Source organism: Lutjanus erythropterus, chromosome 3 (genome assembly GCF_056507025.1).
Source record: "Lutjanus erythropterus isolate fLutEry1 chromosome 3, fLutEry1.hap2, whole genome shotgun sequence".
NCBI classification, from domain to species: Eukaryota; Metazoa; Chordata; class Actinopteri; order Lutjaniformes; family Lutjanidae; genus Lutjanus; species Lutjanus erythropterus.
Window position 1 is genome coordinate 2,068,258 of NC_139319.1, and position 25,199 is coordinate 2,093,456.

The 25,199-nt window shown below is 40.6% G+C and overlaps 2 protein-coding genes across 2 annotated transcripts in view; one reads left to right on the top strand and one right to left on the bottom strand.

Annotated features, from left to right (window-relative positions):
* The window catches only part of LOC146329372 (striatin-like), an 81,404-nt gene that overhangs the window by 11,504 nt on the left and 44,701 nt on the right, over nucleotides 1-25,199 (bottom strand). The window contains exons 6-7 of the mRNA XM_084714642.1: nucleotides 2,224-2,359; nucleotides 1,928-2,090 (exon numbers count right to left, since the gene is read on the bottom strand). Coding sequence (XP_084570768.1) covers nucleotides 1,928-2,090; nucleotides 2,224-2,359 — 299 coding nt within the window. The remainder of the gene's footprint in view (nucleotides 1-1,927; nucleotides 2,091-2,223; nucleotides 2,360-25,199) is intronic.
* Nucleotides 6,916-24,308, top strand: LOC146329373 (myosin heavy chain, fast skeletal muscle-like). Its single transcript, XM_084714608.1, has 41 exons — nucleotides 6,916-6,938; nucleotides 8,161-8,212; nucleotides 8,302-8,525; nucleotides 8,606-8,749; nucleotides 9,868-10,024; nucleotides 10,129-10,156; nucleotides 10,240-10,354; nucleotides 11,420-11,512; nucleotides 11,594-11,657; nucleotides 11,796-11,894; nucleotides 11,983-12,086; nucleotides 12,171-12,309; nucleotides 13,384-13,502; nucleotides 13,604-13,753; nucleotides 13,839-14,009; nucleotides 14,092-14,398; nucleotides 14,597-14,670; nucleotides 14,847-14,934; nucleotides 15,027-15,144; nucleotides 15,931-16,054; nucleotides 16,144-16,280; nucleotides 16,375-16,630; nucleotides 16,786-17,028; nucleotides 17,129-17,305; nucleotides 17,954-18,099; nucleotides 18,196-18,286; nucleotides 18,379-18,768; nucleotides 18,967-19,093; nucleotides 19,181-19,299; nucleotides 19,423-19,619; nucleotides 19,726-19,909; nucleotides 20,531-20,696; nucleotides 20,788-20,912; nucleotides 21,553-21,861; nucleotides 22,289-22,492; nucleotides 22,580-22,705; nucleotides 22,791-22,961; nucleotides 23,056-23,160; nucleotides 23,245-23,340; nucleotides 23,439-23,570; nucleotides 24,204-24,308. The coding sequence occupies exons 3-41, from the start codon at nucleotides 8,322-8,324 to the stop codon at nucleotides 24,216-24,218; spliced, it is 5,814 nt and encodes a 1,937-aa protein (XP_084570734.1). The 5' UTR covers nucleotides 6,916-6,938; nucleotides 8,161-8,212; nucleotides 8,302-8,321; the 3' UTR covers nucleotides 24,219-24,308.

Here is a 25,199-nt window from a genome sequence, read left to right on the forward strand (position 1 = left end):
CACTTCTTTTATACAGTCTATGACAAGAAGTGAACAGCTCCCCCTTGTGGAGAATCAAAAGTAGAAGTACTTGACTCTGTTAAAGTGTCATGAAAATAAAAACTGGAGATTTTGCTGCTGTCACTTCATGAAGATTCAGACAGAAAATGTTTCTAACTTGTGCTGACAGCTGAAACAGTGATAAAAATAAAATACAGATGGTCATGAGCAGATCAGAAGATGAGACACGCAGAAATCTCTGCTGTCGAGCTGAGACAAAGAAATGATTTCATCATCATCATCATCATCATCATCATCGCCGTCGTCGTCGTCGTGGCTGCCGGCAGCCCGGGCTGAGTGATGTGTTGAGTCGTGGAGGTGGTGTGGGTTCAAGAAGAAAAGCCTTCAGAGTCAGAAATGACAAATCTGTTTCATAACGCAGTCGAACACAGAGAGAGTGTTTCCTTTGTTCTGTGTCTATTATCACCGTCTGCAGCTCCAAATAAAAGAGATGCAGCTTTTGAAAACACAGAAATCTACAAAAAAACAAAAAAAACAGCTATGATTGTCCTGTTTTCAGGCTTTAACGCCTCGACAACAGAGCGTGTGCTGCATTGAGTCAGCGCTCCTTTACAACTATCTGGACTGTGAAGTGTTGAGTCACAAACTGCGTGGGGAAGCTTTTTGTCATTGGCCGAATGACACTGAATGTGTTGCTAGGCAACAGCAGAAAAAAAGGGTGATTTTGTGTAAACTGCGGGGGCAGCCGGGTCACCTGCTGGAACTTTATTTTGTCAGGAGAGTTTTTTACATGTAAAGAGAAAGAGGAAATGTGTCTGTGTGCAGCCACATTTAAAATCAGGTGTTTATCTTCTAATTCTGCTTCAAGCAGCTACAAACATATTAATGTTGATTTAAACATTAAGAGATCTACATCAGGTCAGAGGATTTCAGGTTTAAGGGCCGTCCACATTAAGAACAATAACCAACACCCACTCCTGAGAACTGGGACAAATCATTTTGTACCAAAATTTTTTTTTATATAGACTTTTTTTTTTTATGAAACTATGAAAGCCAAATTCTCTGATTTCAGTTTTAAGATGTTATTTATAATATTTTCTGGTTTCTTTACTCCTCTCTGACAGTAAACTGAATATCTTTGTGTTTTTGACGTAACAAAACACTTGAAGACGTCATCTTGGACTTTGGAAAACACATTTTATGGACCAAACCACTAATCGATTAATAATCAATTCATTGAGAAAATAATCAACAGATTAATCAATAATGAAAATAATCGTTAGTTGCAGCCCTACTTTAAAGTTGTGTCTCAGATTTCTGTCAACAAAAACCTGATTTAATCAGGCATAAAAACAGTCAGCTATACCCTAAGGACCCCTGTCTCACTTCCTGGTTTATAAAAGGTGGGAATACAAACACTGGTAAACTTATATTTTCAGACAAATTTATTAAATAATATTTCTATCAGATGTGTCTCAGCCATAACATATTGACTCTGTAATCCTTCTACATCAAAGATCAATAAGAATTATGGTTTAAATATTTTGATTAATATTAAGAGACTCTGAGACACTTTAAAAAATAAAATGGCTGCTCACTACGACGACGCTGTGAAATGAAAAAATATTTAATCACGAGGAGTTTGGCTGTCTATAAGGTTTAATAATCAAGAGTTTGATCTTTTAAAATATATTTTCCAGCATGACTGAAGAGTGAAAAATATGGTTTGGTCCCAGTTCTCAAGATTAAGTGAAATATAAAGCTCCTCCCAGAACACTGTTCTCTCTGCAGCTCCAGAGGAGCATCGACTGTCAGTCACAGGTTAAATGTCTTTTGGATTTAATTTCCATCCAATCACTGAAACCTGCAGGTGTTTAAAGGTTTATTCCTCCACAGTGATTTAACCCCTCGTGTCCCCTCGTCTCACCCCACTCTCCGCTGTCCTCCGCACTCCTGGACTCCGGCGATCCGTCCAGCTCGTCCGGACTCGCCAAGAAATCGAAACCCTTCAGGGCCTCCTCCGTGTCGGGGTCGTCGCTGAGGTCAGAGGTCGTGGAAGAAGGAGTGGACGACTGCTTCTTCCTCATCATCTGTGAAAAAGAAAACACAAAAATGAGGAAGAGCGGATTGTCAGTACAGATTAGATACTGTGTCCCTTCAGCAGAGATTCTTCTTATCTGATTAGTTCGAAATGTCCTGTCGAGTCGTGTGTTGGCATCTTACTGCAGCCAGGTCCAAGATGGTCTTGTCCCGTCCTTCACTGTCCTCGTCCTCGTCTTCATCGCTGAATTCTGCCGCAGCGCTCTCGATGAACTTAAAGGCCTCCAAGACAGTGGCCGAGTCGGACATGTCGGGTTTACTGGAAGGAGAGAGTGAAGAGTACCAGATGAACATCATGTCATGATTCAAAAAAACACTGAAAGGCTGAAATCAACATATAAATGCAGCCAGCTTTGTTTTGTGTTTCGAAACAATCTTTATGGACGTATATTTGCACTTTTATTGCAGACTGTTCTTTCAGGCAAGTTTGGCAAAGCAATTTTTATTTATGTAGCACCATTCAGACACAAGGCAGCTCAAACTGCTTTACAGGAGCATAGAAATAAATAAGACATAAGGAAACATTAAAATTGCATTTAAAAGACAATGTCAAAATCAAAAGCAAACAAATAAAAAGTTACAGATTACTTTAACAAGAAGGTATGTATCTACTATCTTTCTAGTAGAAAAGAAAGTAGTTCTGGTAGATTCTACTGCAAAAAGAAAGTATTTCCTACATGAAACTGCTCACATTAAGGTAACCAGGCCATTATTTATGGAAAGAGACACTGGTCTTGAATTTTTCTAATTCATTTTTTGATGCTTTGAGCACCACAAGCAGAGCGCCATTTAATTCCGTCATGTTGGAGAGAAAGCAGACGTCTTTAAGGACAATATGTCCAAAAACGCTGACAGCTGCCTTCTGGACGAGCTGCAGCTGAGTGACTTTTTACTGGGACATGTGAAGACGCCGTTACAATCGTCCAGCCTGCTGAAAATAAACGAGACCAACAAGAGCTCAGCTGGCCCCGCCCAGTTTTCACAGATCTGCACACACAGTTGTGAGTTTCAGAGTCACATGTCGACGTGTCCTTGGAGAAGAAACCGAACCCCGGTTCACTCAACAGCCCACAGGAGATGCAGATGCAGGCCGGCGCATCCCAGAATTACCTGTCCTCAGCTAATAAAGCTGGGACGGCTTGTGTCAAGAAAGGCCATCCGGTGTAAGAAGCCTGCAGCGTATCAAATACACTGATCCACAGCGGGTCAGGACTGACAGCGAACAGATGATCGGGGGGGCGGGGGGGGTCGAGAGACAAAGAAGATTCCAGTGACAAAACATGCTGTCTTCACTTAGAGAATATTTTTACAGAGGAGGACAGAGGACTGACAGAGAGCTGGACATTACTTTGGGATATAAAACATCATCACCTCATCTTTTTATCCTGTCAGATATCTGTGTGAAATTTTGGAGGGGGGGGGGGGGGGGGGGGGGGTCACGTGATTACACTTTAAATCAGTTTTCAATCAGTTCATTGAGAAAATAATCTACATTGCAGCCGTATAAATAAGAAATGATTGCTAACAGTGTAATCATAAAATAAATGCAGCCTATAATGAAAACTGTCCTCCTGTCTCCTCCTGACTTGTGTCACTTCCTGCAGACACTCTGACACTCGTCCTGCTCAACAGATTCTGTTCAAATCTCTCAAAACAAACACTGAACTCAGTCAGTCGTCATTCCAGGCTGCTGCAGCCAAACAACCTGCAAAAAAAAATAACAAAAAAACCCACAAAAACTGGACAAATTCATTCCCAAGTTGTCCCACGCATCTTCTTATTCTCTTGTTCCTTTTTTCTGCATGTCATCTATGTTATGTTAATGTTGTGTATTGCAGTATTTTAAGTTTTGATATCTTTTTTACTCTCCTCCCTCTTTCCAAGAGGCTCTTGTCTTTTGTCAGGCCGACACTGTAAATAAGAATTTGTTCTGAACACTAGAACAGCCAAGGAATTTATTTTGACTGTTTTCAAATTTATATGTGCAATAACTTTGTTGAATTAAAAAAATACACTGCCAGTACCTGACTTTTCATAAACATGTCTGTATTTTCTTTTAAAACTTTTTTTTATCTAAATGACACAAAAGGCAAAGAAAATGTGATCATTTTTACATATTTCAGCTGCAGGCGGTCAAACTGACCCCACAGAAATTATCACTATTATACTGTTACTTTTTGCACAGTTGAAGATGTATCTTGGTTGCTTAGCAACCATCATTGTCTCTGTGGATAAAACTTCACAAGTGGTCTTGATTTCCAGTTTCAAAACATTAAAAAACAAATAATGAATTAATTAGACACCCCCAAACAACAGATTTTCAAAACTCAAAATTGTGGCAATATGCTTTCTTCGAGATTTTCAAAGCTTAAATATATTGAGTTAGTGTTACATGCATTCTTTCATCACAGTTAAATCAGAATTATTGATTAAGCCAACTCTAATGTTTATCAGCAGATGCAACTTTTTTTATTAAACTTTTTTTTTAATATTCACACCTCTCACTGAAATCAGTTAAAGAAAGTGAATAAATAAAATGTGTAAAAACTCATTATTTCATGTTTAGTAAACTCAATATAGTAATAAAATATTTGTGTTTTTGGGACCGTATTTCCCTCATTAATCAAAAATGATGAGTTTAATCAACACAAAAGAAAGAAAATTCTCCTGGAACTCAACATTTTGAAGTTAGTAGAACCTCTAAACAAAGTTTTCAGTGCTCACTATAAATATATTATATAACATGACTGTTGTAGAGTGACATTATGGTCTAGTGACATAAAATTTTGTATATTTATAGTAGAAGGATCCAACATTAAGAGTTGAGAGTAACAGAACAGAAATATCTCTGAATTTGGAAAGACGCCAAACTCACAGTCAAATATCATGCAGACAATGTTGTCAAACAATCACAACATTTTATTTTTTCTATGTAGAAATATACGTTCCTGTGTTCTGTGAGAGGAGGATTGTTGAAGGTGTTTTTCTCTGTGTTACAGTGATGTGGTTTACAGGCGTGTCTCTCCCTCCACTCTCATTCTTATCATTCTGCTCTTTGGTTTATTACTGCTGAGGTTTACAGCTCTCATCGCTGCATCCTGTGTAAAACGTTTGGGTGGTCGTCTCTGTCTGACAGACGTGATAATCGCATGTATTTGTTATCGGGAAGCTGCCGTCTGTTATCTCCTCTTTGCTGGTTTAGGTCGTCTGGACCGAATCAAACACGGTCCAGTGACGAGGTTTTCCTGAGCTGGTAACATCTGCTTTAAGTTTCCGTGCTCCGACTACCTGGAACTCTTTACAAGACACCGTAAACTCAATACTCTGTCACCCCTCTGTGAATTTAAACCATTCAGCTTCTGTTTGTGTCGTATTTTCTTTAATTTTTTTTGTATCTTTTCTCTTTTTTTTCAATGAACAGTATTTATATCCTTGTTTTCTTTGTAGCTTGTATCTTTCATTCATTCATATCTTTCAAATGATTTAAACTACTTAACATAACTGTAAATGAGGGCCCGGCCTCACTGAAGAGTTTAAATAAAGATAATCTTATGCATACACGTTTTCCTCAACTACTCTTGTATAATTCACTGTTAATTCCTCTAAACAACATTTGGATCATTGTCAATTTGTTTTCATGAATATGAAGGTCATTTTATTTTGGAACCAGTTCCAGCGATGTCTCAACAGCAGGTCCACATAGTTGTCACATACAGTCACATATCTTTGATATCTGAGTGGGACTTTTTATAGCCGCTTGACAAATGCTTTAGTCCTTTTAAGGCATGGTGTAATATCACTTGAACTTTATGTAAAGGGCTTTACATTCTGTTTTATTAGAGGAATATGAGACGCGCCAATGTCCTGCAACCGAATACCAGCGCCACTTGCATGCTTCTCCAAAATTAATTTCCATTCCAAGAGGAGCATGTTTAATTCCTACAGCTGAGTAAGTGGATAAGTAAGCAAATAAAGCATGCATGTAAGCATGTGAAGCGCGTCTTAACAAAGTGCTTCACACATACGTGAAAATTATAAATGAATACAATAAAAAGTACAAATAAAGGACAGAACAACGAGAGACAGACCAAACCGGAACCCAGAGACACCGTCTCATCATAAAAAGATGAAATCCTCTAAATCTGAAAGTCAGAATCTGAATTTGAGTAAATCATTTATTGCTGTTTAAAAAACTCACATGTGTAGGATGCAGCATCTATTTTGGGATATACTTTGAACATTACCATCTCACTTACATTTTATGAGCAGGCATAAAACAGCTGATATTACTAATATTACACAGCATACATTTTAAAATGTATATTTGGTGCGTGAGAGACTTTATGTTACACGACTTATAGTTATAAGTTGTGGACAAGCTGTGACACTCAATACCAATGACATTTGAGTTCATCTCTCAAAGGGCAAAAGGAAGACTCCAGTAATAGATTATTTGTTAAATTAAGTTTTATCTTATTGTACATCAAACAGAGTGTCTGATAAACAACATGCTTTATGTCTCAAGCAGTTTTAAACTGTTGTTTTAGCAGATTTTCTTCCTTTTCACTGCAGTTTTACTAAAATTCTGACCATATCTTGCCTGATTTATTCAACAGTTTTCTTGTTTTATTGCTATTTTTACCTTCAGGAGGTGTTATGAGTTAAACAAGCCAAAAAAGGCACACGAAACCTGTAATGATACGAGATATGTCTTGTTGATCGCAGGGATGCTTGACCAAATCGAGAGGCAGAGTCCTGCTGAGCGAGCACTTTGAGCCTCTATAAAAGCAGCAGCAGCTTCAGACTCCTCTAAGAACTGACACAACATCTCATCCCAGGTTAGTGCTTCTTCATGCTCCTTCACGCTCACATCATTTTCTTTAACTTAAAATTACTTTCATGTCATGCAACTCTCTGTCATTATGTCGAGTAATAAGAATAATCGGATTAAATATTATTGAAAGTCACTGCTTTCTGTTGTAAAGGACCAAACATAACTTTTGCAACTATTCTTCAATTTAGAAAAGTTTTTTGATCAAAATACTTTGGAAGCTCTGAAAATGGTCTTTACATTGGTTTAGGCAATTATAACTGAAGTATTTGTAAAGGAAAGGCAGTTTTATTTATGTGGCACATTTCAAAGAAAAATATCAGTGACAATTTAAAGACAACTTTAAAGAAATAGGGCTGCAAATTGCAAGCACTTTTCTTTTTAATTAGACATCAATTAATGATTAATCATGACTGGAAAAAGATTAAAATTTACATTTTTCTCTCCTCAATGCTTTATTTTCACAGGAACATATTGCATTCTCTGTATCAGTCAGTCTCAGTCAGTTTGCAGATTCTATCCTGCTGAACTTTTATTTCACTAAAATTCAACTTTGAATCCTTTCAGTTCGACGTGCGTCCGTGCGCTTCACCTGTCTTCACACGTATTTTTTTCACTAGACAAGATTGTGACAGGATTAATTAATGTATTTTCATTATTTTCTGACTTTCTATGGACCAAAAAACTGATCAAAGTGTAAGTGGAAAAAATATTGCTAGACAGATCACAAGCTGAAAAATAGGTCCAAACGTGAAAACAGGTGAAGCGCAGGGACGTCCGTGCGCTCCACCTGTTTTCATGTTCGTTTTCACAATTGTGACAGGACCAATTAAATGATTTTCATTATTTTATGACATTTTATGAACCAAAAAAGTAGTTGAATGGGGGAAAAATTACAGCCAGATTAACATTTTTCACCAACAACTGATCGATCAATCATGAATATAATAAAAAGACTGATCGGCAGTAAATTATTTGCAGCCCTAATCTTGATGCACGCTATTGCAAACACATACACATGTTAAGTTACTACTAAATTTATTGGTGACCCAAATAAAATCTGCTGTGACCCACCTGTGGGTCCCAACCCAGTGTTTGGAAATGACTGCCTTAATGTTAATGATACTCAGCTCTGGTTGCAGAGCACTTTGGGAGCTCGGCAGACTGGAAAAGTGGAACATATTTAGCATGCGTCCTCTGCAATGATCATGTTAATCTGTCTTTAACAGCTGCATCCTCTGTCAACAACACATCTGTGCCTCTCAGCTGGGATAAACCGTGGTGAGACACGTCTGCAACAACTAAACCTCCATAAGATTCAGATGCAACAACTTCATATAACAGTCAAAATCATGTTTTTATCTTTTCAGTCCCCCAATAAAGTGCCACCATGAGCACAGACGCAGAGATGGCCCAGTACGGGCCCGCGGCCATTTACCTCCGCAAGCCTGAGAAGGAGAGGATCGAGGCTCAGAACACTCCGTTCGACGCCAAAACCGCCTTCTTTGTGGCCGACACAGAGGAGATGTACCTCAAGGGTAAACTCACCAAGAGGGAGGGGGGCAAAGCCACCGTGGAGACCCTCTGTGGAAAGGTAGGCGAAGCTCCATCGGAGAAATAAAAACCACATCAGAACACTGATCGACTAAAACTGGATTTATCCTTCTTTCTCAGACCCTCACTGTGAAGGAGGACGACATCCACCCCATGAATCCTCCCAAGTTTGACAAGATTGAGGACATGGCCATGATGACCCACCTCAACGAGCCCTGTGTGCTGTATAACCTCAAAGAGCGTTTTGCATCATGGATGATCTACGTGAGTCTTTAAAATAACACTTAAAGACAGACATGGTTGGGCAAAAAAAAAACATTTTTAAAAAATATACAGGTCAGTTTTGAGATTTTGACCTCTTCTTTAAGATTAGTAGGAAGAAAACGTCAAAAATACACATTCAGGTGTGTATTTTAGTTTCTGCAAATTACTTGATATTTAATTAAATAATGCCGAGGGATGGGTGTTGTTTAAATAATAAAGGACCCTTACAGTGATCCTCAAACCAGCAGAGTAATTCATTTGATACCTTTCACATAAACATGGAAACATTCCTGAAACAATCCTTCTGACATAATATGTATTTATTTTGACCAGAAGACACAGGCCAGACTTTAATCTCTATCTATCTGAACTTTGAACTCCATCAAATACACTTCACTTCACTTCACCACAGACTGTACGGACTGAAGCTGCTGCATTAATGGGCCAATCACACGTAGCATTTAACCAAAGAAGGCTTGTGGTGATTGGCTGTGAGAAAAACGTTACAAATAGACACATGGAGGTTTTCTTTGACCGGAAAAGTTTCAACGGCACAAGGTTATTTGCACATTTAAACACGACATTTTAAAAAATAATTAAGACAACTGGGGAAGTTTCATGTTGCTATCTTATCATCCACTTCACTTGTCTCAGTATTTGTCTCAAAATGTTTGTAATTTTAAAATATGTAATTTAAGGAGCATTTTCACAAAATGAGTTTTGTTTCTCGTCCTGTGAGCCAGATATTAGTCGCCTTTACAGACAACAAACTTTCCTTTATTCTGAAGTTATTTACTTTTGTTCAGCATTTTAATCATAAAAACATGACTAGATTTTTTTATGGCTGCTGACAGTATTAAGTGATTAAAAAAGAGATATACAAATTTACCTCTGAACCTGAATTTCTTGAATGTTCAGATCTCAGATATTGTGTTAATGGATGTAATCAAGTTTCCTGTTGATATTTATTATATAAAAATGTAGTGTCGTGTCCTGTAGTGTAGCATGAACATACAGGTAAAGAAAATAAATCTTTTAGGACTTTTCTCTGCAGCCACTACGGGGCTATGAGGTCCAGAATGAAATGATGTTTACAATGAACTTTCTTCTCTTTCCAGACCTACTCCGGTCTCTTCTGTGTCGTCGTGAACCCCTACAAGTGGCTTCCTGTGTACGACGCCGAGGTTGTTGTGGCGTACAGAGGCAAGAAGAGAGTGGAGGCTCCACCCCACATCTTCTCCATCTCTGATAACGCATATCAGTTCATGCTCACTGGTGAGATTTGATTTTGAGAAGAGGACACATGAATTTATCTTTATATGACACGGCAGATATGAACTGAAATGGTTTTTTTTTAATGAAATGCTTGTTCATTTCAGATCGTGAGAACCAGTCCATCCTTATCACGTGAGTAACATTTGAAAAGCTGAATAACATTATACTTGTGAGACACTGACAGATACGACTCAAGATGTCTCTCTCTTCCCCAGTGGAGAATCCGGTGCAGGAAAGACTGTCAACACCAAGCGTGTCATCCAGTACTTTGCAACAATTGCAGTGGCTGGTGGCAAGAAACAAGAGGCGCAATCAGCTGGCAAGATCCAGGTGAGTTAAGGCTCACACGAGGAGAGCGGTCCTCCGCCAAGAAAAATAGTCCAGTCTTCTATAACCCCTTTCATCTGTGAATGGGAGCAGGGATCGATAATCAGGGAAATCTTTACTGCCAGTTTTACAGCTCATGATCGGAATGAAAGCAGTAACGCTGCACAGACGAGGAAGCACAAGGGTTACGTCTGTCTGACCAAAAAGACGCTTTCATGTGACGCAAAGCAATCACAAAACTTCAACGCTATTTTAACATTCCTTTTAAAGTATCGAATGTAGGTTTATGATTTAAATAGATGACTAAAAATAAATTTGTTGAATATTAGATAAATTACAAGAGCACCTGACAAAAACAGCTCCTCATCCACCATGTTCCTGAAAGTAAAATTCAACCGTATACAAGGCTTGGAGATAAAATGAACATGATCACATGCTAATTAACACTCCCGCATCAGTGGGAATCCCATGTAAGTGTTAGCATCAAGATAAGCACTAGTTATCAAAATATATCAAAAAATCAATTCTTGAATTGCAGTAAAAGAATCACGATAGTTAATCTGTGTTGCTTAGTCTGTTAGCTTGATGCTAACACTTAGATGGGATTCCTATTGATGCACTAACAGAAATTAGCATCAAAATTAGCAACAAATGGATCCACTTTACTTCATGCTTCACATAAAACACCATGTGTGCTGAGACACAAAGGCACATATTTTCCATGCCGTATGGAAATGAACTAATAACTGCTTATTTTACATTACAAACTCAAAGGGTCTAAAAACCCACATAGGCATTGCATGACAGGAGAGTGGAGCACTATTTGAAAAAAATAAAAAAAAATAAATAACATTGTGATGATGTAAACTTCGTTGGGGTCTGTACCAAATAAAGATGTTTTCCTACATTTTTCAAAAAAAATTGCAGTTTGGATATCGCATTCAATCATATTGTAATGTAGATAATTTATATAATAATTGTGTAACCCTACCTTTAGTGTGAAAAATGGTCAGAGAATTGTTTATGGATTCTTAACAATCTACAACATATTTTAATATCTTTTTGCAGGGCTCGCTGGAAGATCAGATCATTGCAGCCAACCCTCTGCTGGAGGCTTATGGTAACGCCAAGACTGTGAGGAATGACAACTCCTCTCGTTTCGTAAGTGTTCAAAGGGAAAAATCTTAAGATTTTCTAAGCTGAATATGAAGAATCCTGCTAACTTAAATCTGATCTTTTTAGGGTAAATTCATCAGAATTCACTTTGGAACTTCTGGCAAACTGGCTTCAGCTGATATTGAAACTTGTAAGTTGTTTTCTATATTTTTCTCAGAAACGTTTCCTTAGATTACACCATGACGCTGATTTTGGAGACGTTTGCTGCCACTTTGCGATGTCATACATGGACAAATACTGTAATCTGACATGGATTTGTTCATCTTAGATCTGCTGGAGAAGTCCCGTGTCACCTTCCAGTTGTCTGCTGAGAGGAGTTACCACATCTTCTATCAGCTGATGACCGGCCACAAGCCTGAGCTCCTGGGTATGAAGGTTACTACGTGAATTTGAAATATACGTTTAAAGAATACCAGTAGAGACAACAAACAGTATGTTGTACTGTGCTCCTGCAGAGGCTCTTCTGATCACCACCAACCCCTACGACTACCCAATGATCAGTCAGGGTGAAATCACTGTCAAGAGCATCAATGATGTGGAGGAGTTCATCGCAACTGATGTAAGACAACAGTTCAGTTAAACAGATGACACACACGGGAAGAATGCTTCATGCACCAATAACTTTGCTTCATTTACATTGCAGACTGCCATTGACATCTTGGGCTTCAACGCTGAGGAGAAAATGGGCATCTACAAGCTGACTGGTGCTGTGATCCATCATGGAACCATGAAATTCAAGCAGAAGCAGCGCGAGGAGCAGGCTGAACCTGATGGCACTGAGGGTAACTTCTACTTATACACTATTCTGGTGTGCAAAATGCTACAGAGGTCAGTGCGTAGTTAGTACTCGTTAGATGTGTTAACATGGACCCTAATATACCACGACTTACCAGAATTAAAAGCCTTGTGTAACCACCTCAATCAGATCCAGTCTTTTCCTGATCAATAGGAAAATATTAGCTCAAAATAAACATTTAAATGCTTAAACCAGTGTTTTTCTCAGGTTGGAATAAATAAATTCTTTCAGTGCATGATTATCCCACGTGGGGTAAACATTAGATGATGCAAACAGGTTTCCAGGAGGTACACAAACATGAAAATAGCAGAACAGAACTGGTTTGTGGCTAATATAAACTTTTTTTTATTGGAAACTTTGAAAGTTTTAAGAATTGTTGAAACCCTCGATGGATGAAAGGTGCAAAACAATAAGTTTGTTCCAACAAGTGTTTTAAAAACAAAGCCTCAATCCACCGAACCACTGACCAAATAAAAAAACAGCCGGAAAAGTTTGAAAGCCGTCTACTACATTCACAAGGCTAAAATTCAAAACAGCAAAAGTGGTTCTGACACAACCAGTTTTCAGTTTTATGGTCTTATGGATGATTTTTATTCTACTGTTATATTTCCATCAGATTAGGTACTTCCTAGCAGGTGAAACCACTTTGCACATGTCAAAAAAGTTTTATTATAGTTAAATGCTTTCGGGCATGAAACACGTCCTATCACATCTCTTTATTTTATAGTATGACACCAGATGTTGTTGTGACATGGACTCATATTGTACACACGACATCTCTTGCATGTCTGTCCATCCTGGGATGGGGATGCCTCTTCTGGTGCACTCCCTTAGGTGTCTTCCACTTTTCCCTGCTGAAGGGATTTTGGGGACTTTTTCCTTTTGAAGGTTTACAGGACAGAGGGTTTTGCACACTGTACAGACTGTAAAGCCCCCTGAGGCAAATTGTGATTTTGGGCCTCACTTTATTTGGCTATTTAGTGTCCATGTTGAGTGGATTTCAGTCATGTTGAAGAGATACTGTCCATGTAACTGCGGCTGTTGTTGTTCTTTCCATCAGAGGCTGATAAAATCGCCTACCTCATGGGCCTGAACTCAGCTGACATGCTGAAAGCTCTGTGCTACCCAAGAGTCAAGGTCGGAAACGAGATGGTGACCAAAGGTCAGACCGTTCCACAGGTAATGAATGGAAAGTGGTTTAAAATTTAAAGGATGCATTTGCATTTTGATATGAAGATATAATTCAGAGAAATCCCTACACTAAAATCTTTCATTTCTAGGTCAACAACGCTGTCATGGCTCTGTGCAAGTCTGTTTATGAGAAAATGTTCTTGTGGATGGTCATCCGCATCAATGAGATGCTGGACACAAAGCAGCCAAGATCTTTCTTCATTGGAGTGTTGGATATCGCTGGATTTGAGATTTTCGACGTAAGTTAAACAGAAACACACCAGTGGTGATGACACGTTAGCACTGCAATGCCTAGTGAACTGATCATCCGCCTGTTCATTGTAGTTCAACAGCTTGGAGCAGCTCTGCATCAACTTCACCAACGAGAAACTGCAACAGTTCTTCAACCACCACATGTTTGTTCTGGAGCAAGAGGAGTACAAGAAAGAAGGCATTGATTGGGAGTTCATTGACTTCGGTATGGACTTGGCTGCCTGCATTGAGCTCATTGAGAAGGTAAAGATGTGATTTTTTGATTCATGTGTAAATGTTCCCTTTCTCAGTTTAATTTTTAACATGAAATGAAAATTCTTCTCAGCCAATGGGCATCTTCTCCATCCTTGAAGAGGAGTGCATGTTCCCCAAGGCCTCTGACACTTCCTTTAAGAACAAGCTGCACGATCAGCATCTTGGCAAGACCAAGGCCTTCGAGAAGCCAAAGCCAGGAAAGGGCAAGGCTGAAGCTCACTTCTCCCTGGTTCACTACGCCGGTACAGTGGACTACAACATCACCGGCTGGCTGGACAAGAACAAGGACCCCCTGAATGACTCAGTCGTCCAGCTCTACCAGAAAGCTTCCAACAAACTGCTGGCCATGCTGTATGCATCCCATGCTGGAGCTGAGGGTGAGACGCTAATCTGTACAAACTAGTAATCTGTTAGCTCATGTTATTAAACAGTCAAACCAGAAGCAAAGGCAATGACTCAGTGGTACTGCATTGTTGCAGCTTCCTAGAAGAATTGTTCCTTCCAGACATTCTCCAAGTTCCAAAATAAATTTTCCACAAAGAATAACTTTGAAATTCAATTATTTTGCAAAACAGAGGCAGCCGGCGGCAAGAAGGGTGGTGGAAAGAAGAAGGGTGGTTCCTTCCAGACTGTGTCTGCTCTTTTCAGAGTATGTACTGTTTCATATTTTCTTTATATTGCTTGTTTACTTTATTATTTATTGATGCTTACATCTATTTTGCTATCCACGTTGCAACTCTCACAAGGCAATTTCCCCCTTTGTGTGATAAATAAAGGATTATTTTATCTTATCTTGACCTATTATTTTGCCCCGCTCCTCCACAGGAGAACTTGGGCAAGCTGATGACCAACTTGAGAAGCACTCATCCTCACTTTGTGCGCTGCCTGATTCCTAATGAAACAAAGACACCTGGTAAGAAGTTCATGATCCACGTTTGTTTCTACACTTTGTGCGGCATTGTGACAGAAGTAGTACTTGACCCAACATGTGCTGGCATTGTCCAGGTCTTATGGAGAACTTCTTGGTCATCCATCAGCTGAGGTGCAACGGTGTGCTGGAGGGCATCAGAATCTGCAGAAAGGGCTTCCCCAGCAGAATCCTCTACGGTGACTTCAAGCAGAGGTGACAGGAACTTTCATTTGATGTGAAACAAAGTCAGTTGTTTTCACGCATTGTGGAAACTAGACCAAGAATAAGGATGGGAATTGATAAGATTTTATTGATACCATTGCCATCATCGATTCTGCTTATTTGGTCTGATTCTATATCAATTCCCTTATTGATTCCTGATCAATTTTCTGTGTGGGAAAAAATTAAGCTAGCAGTAACCTTAACTAAACTTTTACAGACATTAAAAGTACCACTATTTTTCATATTTCTTCATGAAATGAAGCCACGTTTTGGCCAGTTTCTCCCTCTCTGCAATGACTCCAAGCTTGCAACAGTGTAGACTAGGGATGTAACAATGTATTGAATAATGCAATATCACAATTTTTCATTATTTTTTATTTTATTTTATAAAAAGGTGTGCTGCTGACTGCTGCATTTGTTTTTGATTTCTGACGATTTATGTCAGTTTCTCCACATGCTTAGGTCATGGCTGAAAGAAAAATACTGCACACATGAGATTTATTATTCATTAGAGGACATTTTTGACATCATTTTCCGTTGTTTCTTAATACAGTGATAAATATCCTATTGTGGACTTTTTCCCATCGTATTATCGTACCATGGGTTTTTGAAATCACTACATCACTGGTGTAACTGCATCCGTTTGACATCTCTGTTGCAGACATTGATACAACCAACTGATAATATGATTCTGATGGAACAGACAATTTTCACACAACTCGATTGCCATCACCATTCCTGATATACATTTAAACAAAAGTTTAATTTTCCTTGCAGATACAAAGTGTTGAATGCCAGTGTCATCCCTGAGGGACAGTTCATTGACAACAAGAAAGCTTCAGAGAAGCTGCTGGGCTCCATTGATGTGGACCACACTCAGTACAAGTTTGGACACACAAAGGTTCGTCCTTGTAGAGAATATTTACAGATCTAGTCACCGTGTTGTATCCATGCATGCCGAATATTCACTTCCTACACTTGGCAACACAGGTGTTCTTCAAAGCTGGTCTGCTGGGTACCCTGGAGGAGATGAGAGACGAGAAACTGGCTGAGCTGGTGACCATGACTCAGGCTCTCTGCAGAGCATACCTCATGAGGAAGGAGTTTGTGAAGATGATGGAGAGGAGGTGGGGTTATATAGTACACTGTGCTGTTCTGTCCATTTGTATTGTGTCCAGATATGACATCACAACTTAAACTTACAATACACTTATTTTACAGAGAGTCCATCTTCACAATCCAGTACAACATCCGCTCATTCATGAATGTGAAGAACTGGCCATGGATGAATCTGTACTTCAAGATCAAGCCTCTTCTGAAGAGTGCTGAGACTGAGAAGGAGCTGGCTCAGATGAAGGAGAACTATGAGAAGATGCAGACAGACCTGGCTTCTGCCCTGGCCAAGAAGAAGGAGCTGGAGGAGAAGATGGTTTCCCTGCTGCAGGAGAAGAATGACCTGCAACTCCAAGTGGCTGCAGTAAGTAGGAAACAAGAGGAAGTGGGATTCTTCTAGTATTGTTCACATCTATGTTGGATAGGAAGCAGCCATTTATCTTCAGTGTCTTCTTAAACTAATGAATCTTTACCAAATTAAACTAAACTAACTTCTTGTATGTTCAAAATGTTCGATAGGAAGCTGAGAATCTGGGCGATGCTGAGGAGAGATGTGAGGGACTCATTAAGAGCAAGATCCAGCTTGAGGCCAAACTCAAAGAGACAACTGAGAGACTGGAGGATGAGGAGGAGATCAACGCTGAGCTGACTGCGAAGAAGAGGAAGCTGGAGGATGAATGCTCTGAGCTGAAGAAGGACATCGATGACTTGGAGCTCACCTTGGCTAAAGTGGAGAAGGAGAAACACGCCACAGAAAACAAGGTTTGCACAACTTGAAATATGCACAGATACAAAATTATATAAAAATAGGATAAGAAATTTCATAGATACAAAAATGACTGTACTGTTCCTCTTTTTCCAGGTGAAAAACCTGACAGAGGAGATGGCATCTCAAGATGAGGCGATTGCCAAGTTAACCAAGGAGAAGAAAGCCCTCCAAGAGGCTCACCAGCAAACACTTGATGATCTCCAGGCAGAGGAAGACAAAGTCAACACTCTGACCAAGGCCAAGACAAAGCTGGAGCAGCAAGTGGACGATGTAAGAAAACAATTGTATCCACCTGAGTCTATTGTAATTTTAAGTTTACACTGATGTGAAGCCATGCCAACATACTGCTTTTGCTGGGGTTTTAAGAGTGGAGTAAATATAAAGTGCGATGTTGGGCAGTGTTGAGAAGACATGCAGCCTGGAACAGCCCAAACAGCAGCGACTACCTTGTGTATAGTGGTTGTCACTGTTTTTATTAAGCCTGGATTACACTAGAGGCTGACATTTTTGGGGGAATCCTGTGAGATGGGAGGCAGTTTTACTATTCATAACAGAACTGAGATGGGACAGGAAAAAAAGCCAAGTGGAGCAGGAATCATAAGAACAATAGGTCAGTTTTTGTCTATAATATGTACCTGGATAGTGATGCATGTGGACTGTGGATTGACTGAAACAGAATGGGATGGGAATCATTATTATGGGATTGGGATGGGACAGGAGTCCGCTTGGAGGATGAGTTCCACACATTTGCAGTAGACTGGCATTTACAGGATCGGTGTAGTAGCCATGTGGACGGGTCCACGTGGTCACGACGATGAATCAGTCATGCTGGTTCAAAAATTAGACCCAGACAACTGTATTGATGGTCTGTCTAAATTCCTCAAATCAACTATCACTAACTATTTATTCATGTGACAGCTCGAGGGATCACTGGAGCAAGAAAAGAAGCTCCGCATGGACCTTGAGAGAGCAAAGAGGAAGCTTGAGGGAGATCTGAAACTGGCCCAGGAGTCCATAATGGATCTGGAGAATGACAAACAGCAATCTGAGGAGAAGATCAAGAAGTAAGGTTTTTGTTTGTTTGAATCCTGTTTTCGGCACCGTGCACATTAAACAGTAGAAACTGTGACAGCGAATGTTTTCTTTGTCTCCTCATCAAGGAAAGACTTTGAGATCAGCCAGCTCCTCAGCAAGATTGAGGATGAACAGTCTCTTGGTGCTCAGCTCCAGAAGAAGATCAAGGAGCTCCAGGTGAGATCTCCAACATGCTAGCCAATCAGACCAAGTAAATCGAAAACAACACTTTATATTCCAACTAATAAACCTTCTATCATCAAATCTAGGCTCGCATTGAGGAGCTGGAGGAGGAGATTGAGGCTGAGAGGGCTGCTCGTGCAAAGGTTGAGAAGCAGAGGGCCGACCTCTCCAGGGAGCTCGAGGAGATCAGCGAGAGGCTCGAGGAGGCGGGCGGAGCGACAGCCGCTCAGATTGAGATGAACAAGAAGCGCGAGGCTGAGTTCCAGAAGCTGCGTCGTGATCTTGAAGAGTCCACCCTGCAGCATGAAGCTACCGCAGCGGCTCTCCGCAAGAAGCAGGCCGACAGTGTCGCAGAGCTGGGAGAGCAGATCGACAACCTGCAGCGCGTCAAGCAGAAGCTGGAGAAGGAGAAGAGCGAGTACAAGATGGAGATTGATGACCTCTCCAGCAACATGGAGTCTGTTGCTAAGGCAAAGGTGAGCAGTTTGTTCATAGGTCAAGATTTTATGTCTCTACATGTGGTTTTAAAGATTCTGCATTATCCTTAGATGAGTACAGTAGTCAGGTTAGGAAAAGACCAAGAAGGTCATGTAACAAAAGCATCTATTGAAAAGCACTGTTTGTGTTGCTTAAATACATGTTTTTCTAATACTGCTCATTTGTTTTTTTCATAGGGCAACTTGGAGAAAATGTGCAGAACTCTTGAGGACCAGCTGAGTGAACTCAAAGCCAAAAACGATGAAAATGTCCGCCAGCTGAATGACATTAATGCACAGAAGGCCAGACTGATGACAGAGAATGGTGAGTCACCTGTGCACCTGTGAGGTAAAGTGCTCTGTGGGCGTGAGTTCATCATTTTTACAAAGTCTTTTACACATCATCCCTCAGGTGAGTTTTCAAGACAGGTTGAGGAGAAGGAGGCGCTTGTTTCCCAGCTGACCAGGGGCAAGCAGGCCTTTACTCAGCAGATTGAGGAGTTGAAGAGGCACATTGAGGAGGAGGTTAAAGTACGTACTGCAATAACTATATTCTCCACAAAATGCATCATGAATTAAAAACAATAAGTGCTGAAGTTTCATGGTACCTCAATGTGCAGGTCATTAAATAAGGCCTCTTGTCCTTCTCAACAGGCCAAGAACGCCCTGGCCCATGCTGTTCAGTCCGCCCGCCATGACTGTGACCTGCTCAGAGAGCAGTTTGAGGAGGAGCAGGAGGCCAAGGCTGAGCTGCAGCGGGGAATGTCCAAGGCCAACGGTGAGGTGGCTCAGTGGAGATCCAAATACGAAACTGATGCCATCCAGCGCACTGAGGAGCTGGAGGAGGCAAAGTATGTAAACCTTTTAATAAAACACTTCATTTATTCTGTATTAATAGGATATCTTGTAGGTAATTTAGCATGCTGGCAAAAATAAATCCTTGCTTGCTCACTATAGGAAAAAGCTTGCCCAGCGCCTGCAGGAGGCTGAGGAATCCATCGAGGCTGTGAACTCCAAGTGCGCCTCTTTGGAGAAGACCAAGCAGAGGCTACAGGGTGAGGTGGAGGACCTCATGATTGATGTGGAGAGAGCTAATGGTCTGGCTGCCAACCTTGACAAGAAGCAGAGGAACTTTGATAAGGTAAGTGTTAGCCTGGAAACTGGACCAACTAGAGAGCCATTTAGACAGATTTCCACCTGCATCTGATCAGGCCAACCACCACTGTTTATCCAATATAATGACTGACAGAGGTCAGTTTAGTTTAAATTAGGGCTAGTCAAAAGGTTCATCAAGTGCGTTAAGAGTCCTGCACAAGTCCAGTTTTGCATACACATCCCCGCCTGCACCTGCAAAGCTGTGAAACAGAAACAATCCCTTCTCTCCAAGACAAATCCACACCCTCCCAGAACTATAAATGTAAGTCCTTGTGACCTGACCCACTAATACAGTCTAGCTAATGAAGGCTAATACTTGTTGAAACCTTTTACAATCAGCAAAGTCACTGACAACATTATTCTCACAATCCTGATGACACCAAATTCCTCCCAAACATTCACCTCATCCTTTGACGATGTATTGTCCACAATTTGGTATCCCACACAGGCAATTTTGCCTTCATAGCTGCCAGATGAAAGAGTGACATCCAAACTGAGAGCTTCCAGACTAATACACATTTGTAAATTAGTCTTGATCCCTTGCTAGATGATTGTTACAGACTGATTAAAATGAAACCTAATCTGTGTATCATCAATATGATTGTAGGTCCTGGCAGAATGGAAGCAGAAGTATGAGGAGGGCCAGGCTGAGCTGGAAGGAGCTCAGAAGGATGCTCGCTCTCTCGGCACCGAACTGTTCAAGATGAAGAACTCTTATGAGGAGGCTCTGGATCAGCTGGAGACCATGAAGAGAGAGAACAAGAACCTCCAGCGTACGTGAACCTTTAAACTTATATGGAGAAAATAATATTGATCATACTAAACACTTCAAGTGTAAGTTTTTTTGCATTGTGTTTCCTGTAGAGGAGATCTCAGACCTGACTGAACAGATTGGTGAGACTGGAAAGAGCATCCATGAGCTGGAGAAGGCCAAGAAGACTGTGGAGACTGAGAAAGCTGAAATTCAGACAGCACTGGAGGAAGCTGAGGTATACGGCAAAGTCAGGAATTGAAACTAAATAATAGCCTTGCAGCAGTCAGTCAGTTATTGAGTTGGGCTAATCAAACTTGTATCATGACATTAGCTGTGTTTCAATCAATCTATTTTTCTGCTCATGTTGAAGAAAAAGGTGAAGGCAACCACTCTGAAAACACTTCCTCAAATTTGGAGAAAATTTTACACACATTTACACACATAATGTAACATTCCCATCATATAGTTTTCTCTACTTCTACTCTACTTCTTCTACAGCGTCTTTTAAGATAGCCTAAACCGCTAACTCTTGATAAAGCTATGCTTTGTGCAGCCCAGATTATTCACTCCAAACCAGTGGATGGAAACACAACAAATTCACACTTTTTTCTTCTTTTTTTGCAACATTTACTTCAAATTCCCTTGGTACTTAGATGGAAACAGATGCTTATGGTAAACAGTTTTGGATGTAGCTCGTTTGCCTCCAATTAATCTCTAAAATTACTTTGGTTTGGCACATTGATATGCTGCATTGCTAATAAGCTGTTATATAGCTGCTGATCCTCTGAGAAGACATTTAAAGGGGTCTCAAATGTGATCACATGTTTAGTGGAAATCTTGAGTCATTAACTTGTATAATTTGAAATTGCACCCAGGGTACACTGGAGCACGAGGAGGCCAAGATTCTCCGTGTTCAGCTCGAGCTCAACCAGATCAAAGGTGAGGTTGACAGGAAGCTGGCAGAGAAGGACGAGGAGACGGAGCAGATCAAGAGGAACAGCCAGAGGGTGATTGACTCCATGCAGAGCACTCTGGACGCTGAGGTCAGGAGCAGGAATGACGCCCTGAGAGTCAAGAAGAAGATGGAGGGAGACCTGAACGAGATGGAGATTCAGCTGAGCCATGCCAACAGGCAGGCCGCTGAGGCCCAGAAGCAGCTGAGGAATGTCCAGGCACAGCTCAAGGTGAGAGTTACACACTCACTACAAAACGCCACTCTGACCAATCAGAAGTCTGCAGTGTTTGGTTGGTTACCCTTATCATCAGGACTCAATCCAAAATACCCCCAAGGCAGTGGTATTTTTCTTTTTCAGTTAGAGTTAGTAGTTAGTTCTGTGACTTTATCCTCCAGACTCCATGTTCCTCAGCTCAGCTGCTCTGCCTTGTTCACCAGTAGAGATACTGACCTCTGGTGGGATGTGCTGCTCACTACAATAGACACATGTATCATAGCTAAGTTACAGCTAGCGCCTACAGAGTTTGAGCACAAGCAACAAAGCGTTGACTGCAGTTCACTTAACAACCGACGGGGTCATTAATAACAAGGATTCTCTGAAAGTTCCACAATAAAAAAACAGACTGTTAATTGTTTTTTCTTTCTTTTGTCATCAGGATGCTCAACTGCACCTTGATGACGCTCTCAGAGGACAGGAAGACATGAAGGAGCAGGTTGCCATGGTGGAGCGCAGGAACGGCCTGATGGTGGCTGAGATCGAGGAGCTGAGAGCTGCTCTGGAACAGACAGAGAGGGGACGCAAACTGGCCGAGCAGGAGCTGGTTGATGCCAGCGAGCGTGTCGGACTGCTTCACTCTCAGGTGTGTTGTCAACTACATACAATTCCTCCAAATAAGACACATCAACAAGGCTCAGTAGAGCTCATTTTTCAAAATTCTTTTATTCAGAACACCAGTCTTCTGAACACCAAGAAGAAGCTGGAGACTGACCTCGTCCAGGTCCAGGGTGAAGTGGACGATGCCGTTCAGGAAGCAAGAAATGCAGAGGACAAAGCCAAAAAGTCCATCACTGATGTGAGCTCACACCTCCAGAACTGCTTAACGTGACCGACTTGTACATGTTCGATAAGAATAACCTGGAGACCGTTTATCGTTTCAGGCTGCCATGATGGCTGAGGAGCTGAAGAAGGAGCAGGACACCAGCGCTCACCTGGAGAGGATGAAGAAGAACCTGGAAGTCACAGTCAAAGACCTGCAGCACCGTCTGGATGAGGCAGAGAACCTCGCCATGAAGGGAGGCAAGAAGCAGCTGCAGAAACTGGAGTCCAGGGTACGCACATCACTCCTTCACTGTGGAGTTTCATAACTTTCTACTAAAGATTTATGTGCATATTAATGATGTATTATTTGTTGTCACATTTCAGGTGCGCGAGCTGGAAGCTGAAGTTGAAGCTGAGCAGAGACGTGGAGCCGATGCTGTGAAAGGAGTCCGCAAATATGAAAGAAAAGTGAAGGAGCTGACATACCAGGTAAATCCTACTGAAAAACTCCCTTTCAGCTAGTTTTTCTTAAATTCCCTTCACCACTTACTGTATAATCCTGCATCTGTGCAGACTGAGGAGGACAAGAAGAACGTGAACAGACTTCAGGATCTGGTGGACAAGCTGCAGCTCAAAGTGAAGGCTTACAAGAGACAGGCTGAGGAGGCTGTACGTCAAACGCATCACGTCTGACACATCATTTGTAATAACACCGCTTATTAACTGTGTGGTAACTAAACCGATGTAACTCCACAAACACTTCACAGGAGGAGCAGGCCAACACCCACATGTCCAGGCTCAGGAAGGTGCAGCATGAGCTGGAGGAGGCTCAGGAGCGCGCCGACATCGCCGAGTCTCAGGTCAACAAGATGAGAGCCAAGAGCCGCGACGCTGGAAAGGTATCCTTGTTGTTTTCATGATCACAATGTCGGCATTAAAAGTCATTAAAATGATTTGATTCTCTAAACAAACATAATATCTTTTGAAGGACACCCATTCTTGAGAAATGGGACAAATTATGTCCTGTTAAAACAAAGGACACTTTAAAAATTATTAATATCAACTCTCAAATTAAATTTTTGTGGGGTGAAGATTTATTCTTTAAGGATTTATATATATGTAAGTTATGAAACCTTCTGGTCTGTTTAAATTTTTTTCATTTCTAAACACCCACACCCCAGAAATTCAAATCTACCACCAATTAAAAAAAGTCTTATGTTTTAAATGTAAAACTGACAACACCTACTGATGACATAGGTATAAAAAATGTGCTGTTATAATCATTTTGTTTTAATATTGATTTTTTAATGAAATTGTTGGCCCTTTAAAGTTGTTTCCCAGATTTCCATCAACTCCATCAGACTTTTTTTTTTTTCAAAATAATAGTAATACAGCTTTATAATATACAGTTTTGTCCCGATTCTCAAGAATGAGTGAGTACCATTTCATGTTGAATTCCCACATGAAAAGAGACACTGACTAACACTAACTTGATTTCTAAATTTGGAACTGACTTTTCTTTCTTGTTTTAGGCTGAGGCTGAGTAAATCTCATCATCCAGATGAGGACTTCATGAGGAGTTCATAAAATATGGACCATTTTTTTTTTCCAATAAAGCTGTTGATCACTCTTCTGAATCCTGTAATTTCCTGTCTGATGACTCGCTTGTTTGGTTGCTCAGAGAAATTAGTTCAAAACTAAGTAGAGAAATGACCCATGCTGTAATGTGTTGTGTTACAGTATCAGCAGCAAGGTACCACTGAGAGTATTCATGTATAATACATCTCTCTGAAATATTGTTCTACTGAGCGTACAAGTGGAAACCTTAGATTTGCGATATAGTGCACAAATAATAGGGGTTTATTTTTTGAAATTATATTGCACGCTTTGAGAAATCTGAAGAGGCCAAAGCTCCAGCAACACTTGAAGAACAAACAACAACTTTCTTTTCAGACCAACATGTTTCAGTTTGTGGCCTCATCGGGGTTGCAAAGGTTTAAAAGTAAAGTTGTTCTGTTTACAACAAGTTCTGACCTCTTTAGAGTTTTTCTCTTCTCCACCTTCGAAGCAGGTGTCAGATATCTCTACTTTACTTCTATGGTTTCAGAAAGTGTCAGAAAATGATGGAGTGAAGCAAGTGCAGCCTGCTGTAGATGAAACCACACCACCTCCCATATGACGACAGCTTATGACAACTACAGGAAAACTGGACAATATACGGCAACATAAGGCACTGAATTTGTTGAATTTACCAGAGCAGAGCGTTTCTGAGAGCTGGGCATCACTGATCACTGTACAAAAACACAATTTTATAACTTTTTTCACTGATTCTGGTGAAACTGCATCATATTTTAAGGAGAACATGTTTTCTGGTTTTCCCTCTGATCTGCCTCAGGTCTCACTGAGTTTCCTGATGGACAGATAGCTTTAGTTGGTGCTAAAGTAACTGCTAACTGCTGCAAACTGTAGCTGCCTTTAGCTGGTTAGCTCAGTTGCAGCTAGTTGTCCTGTTAGTTGGGATCTCAGAG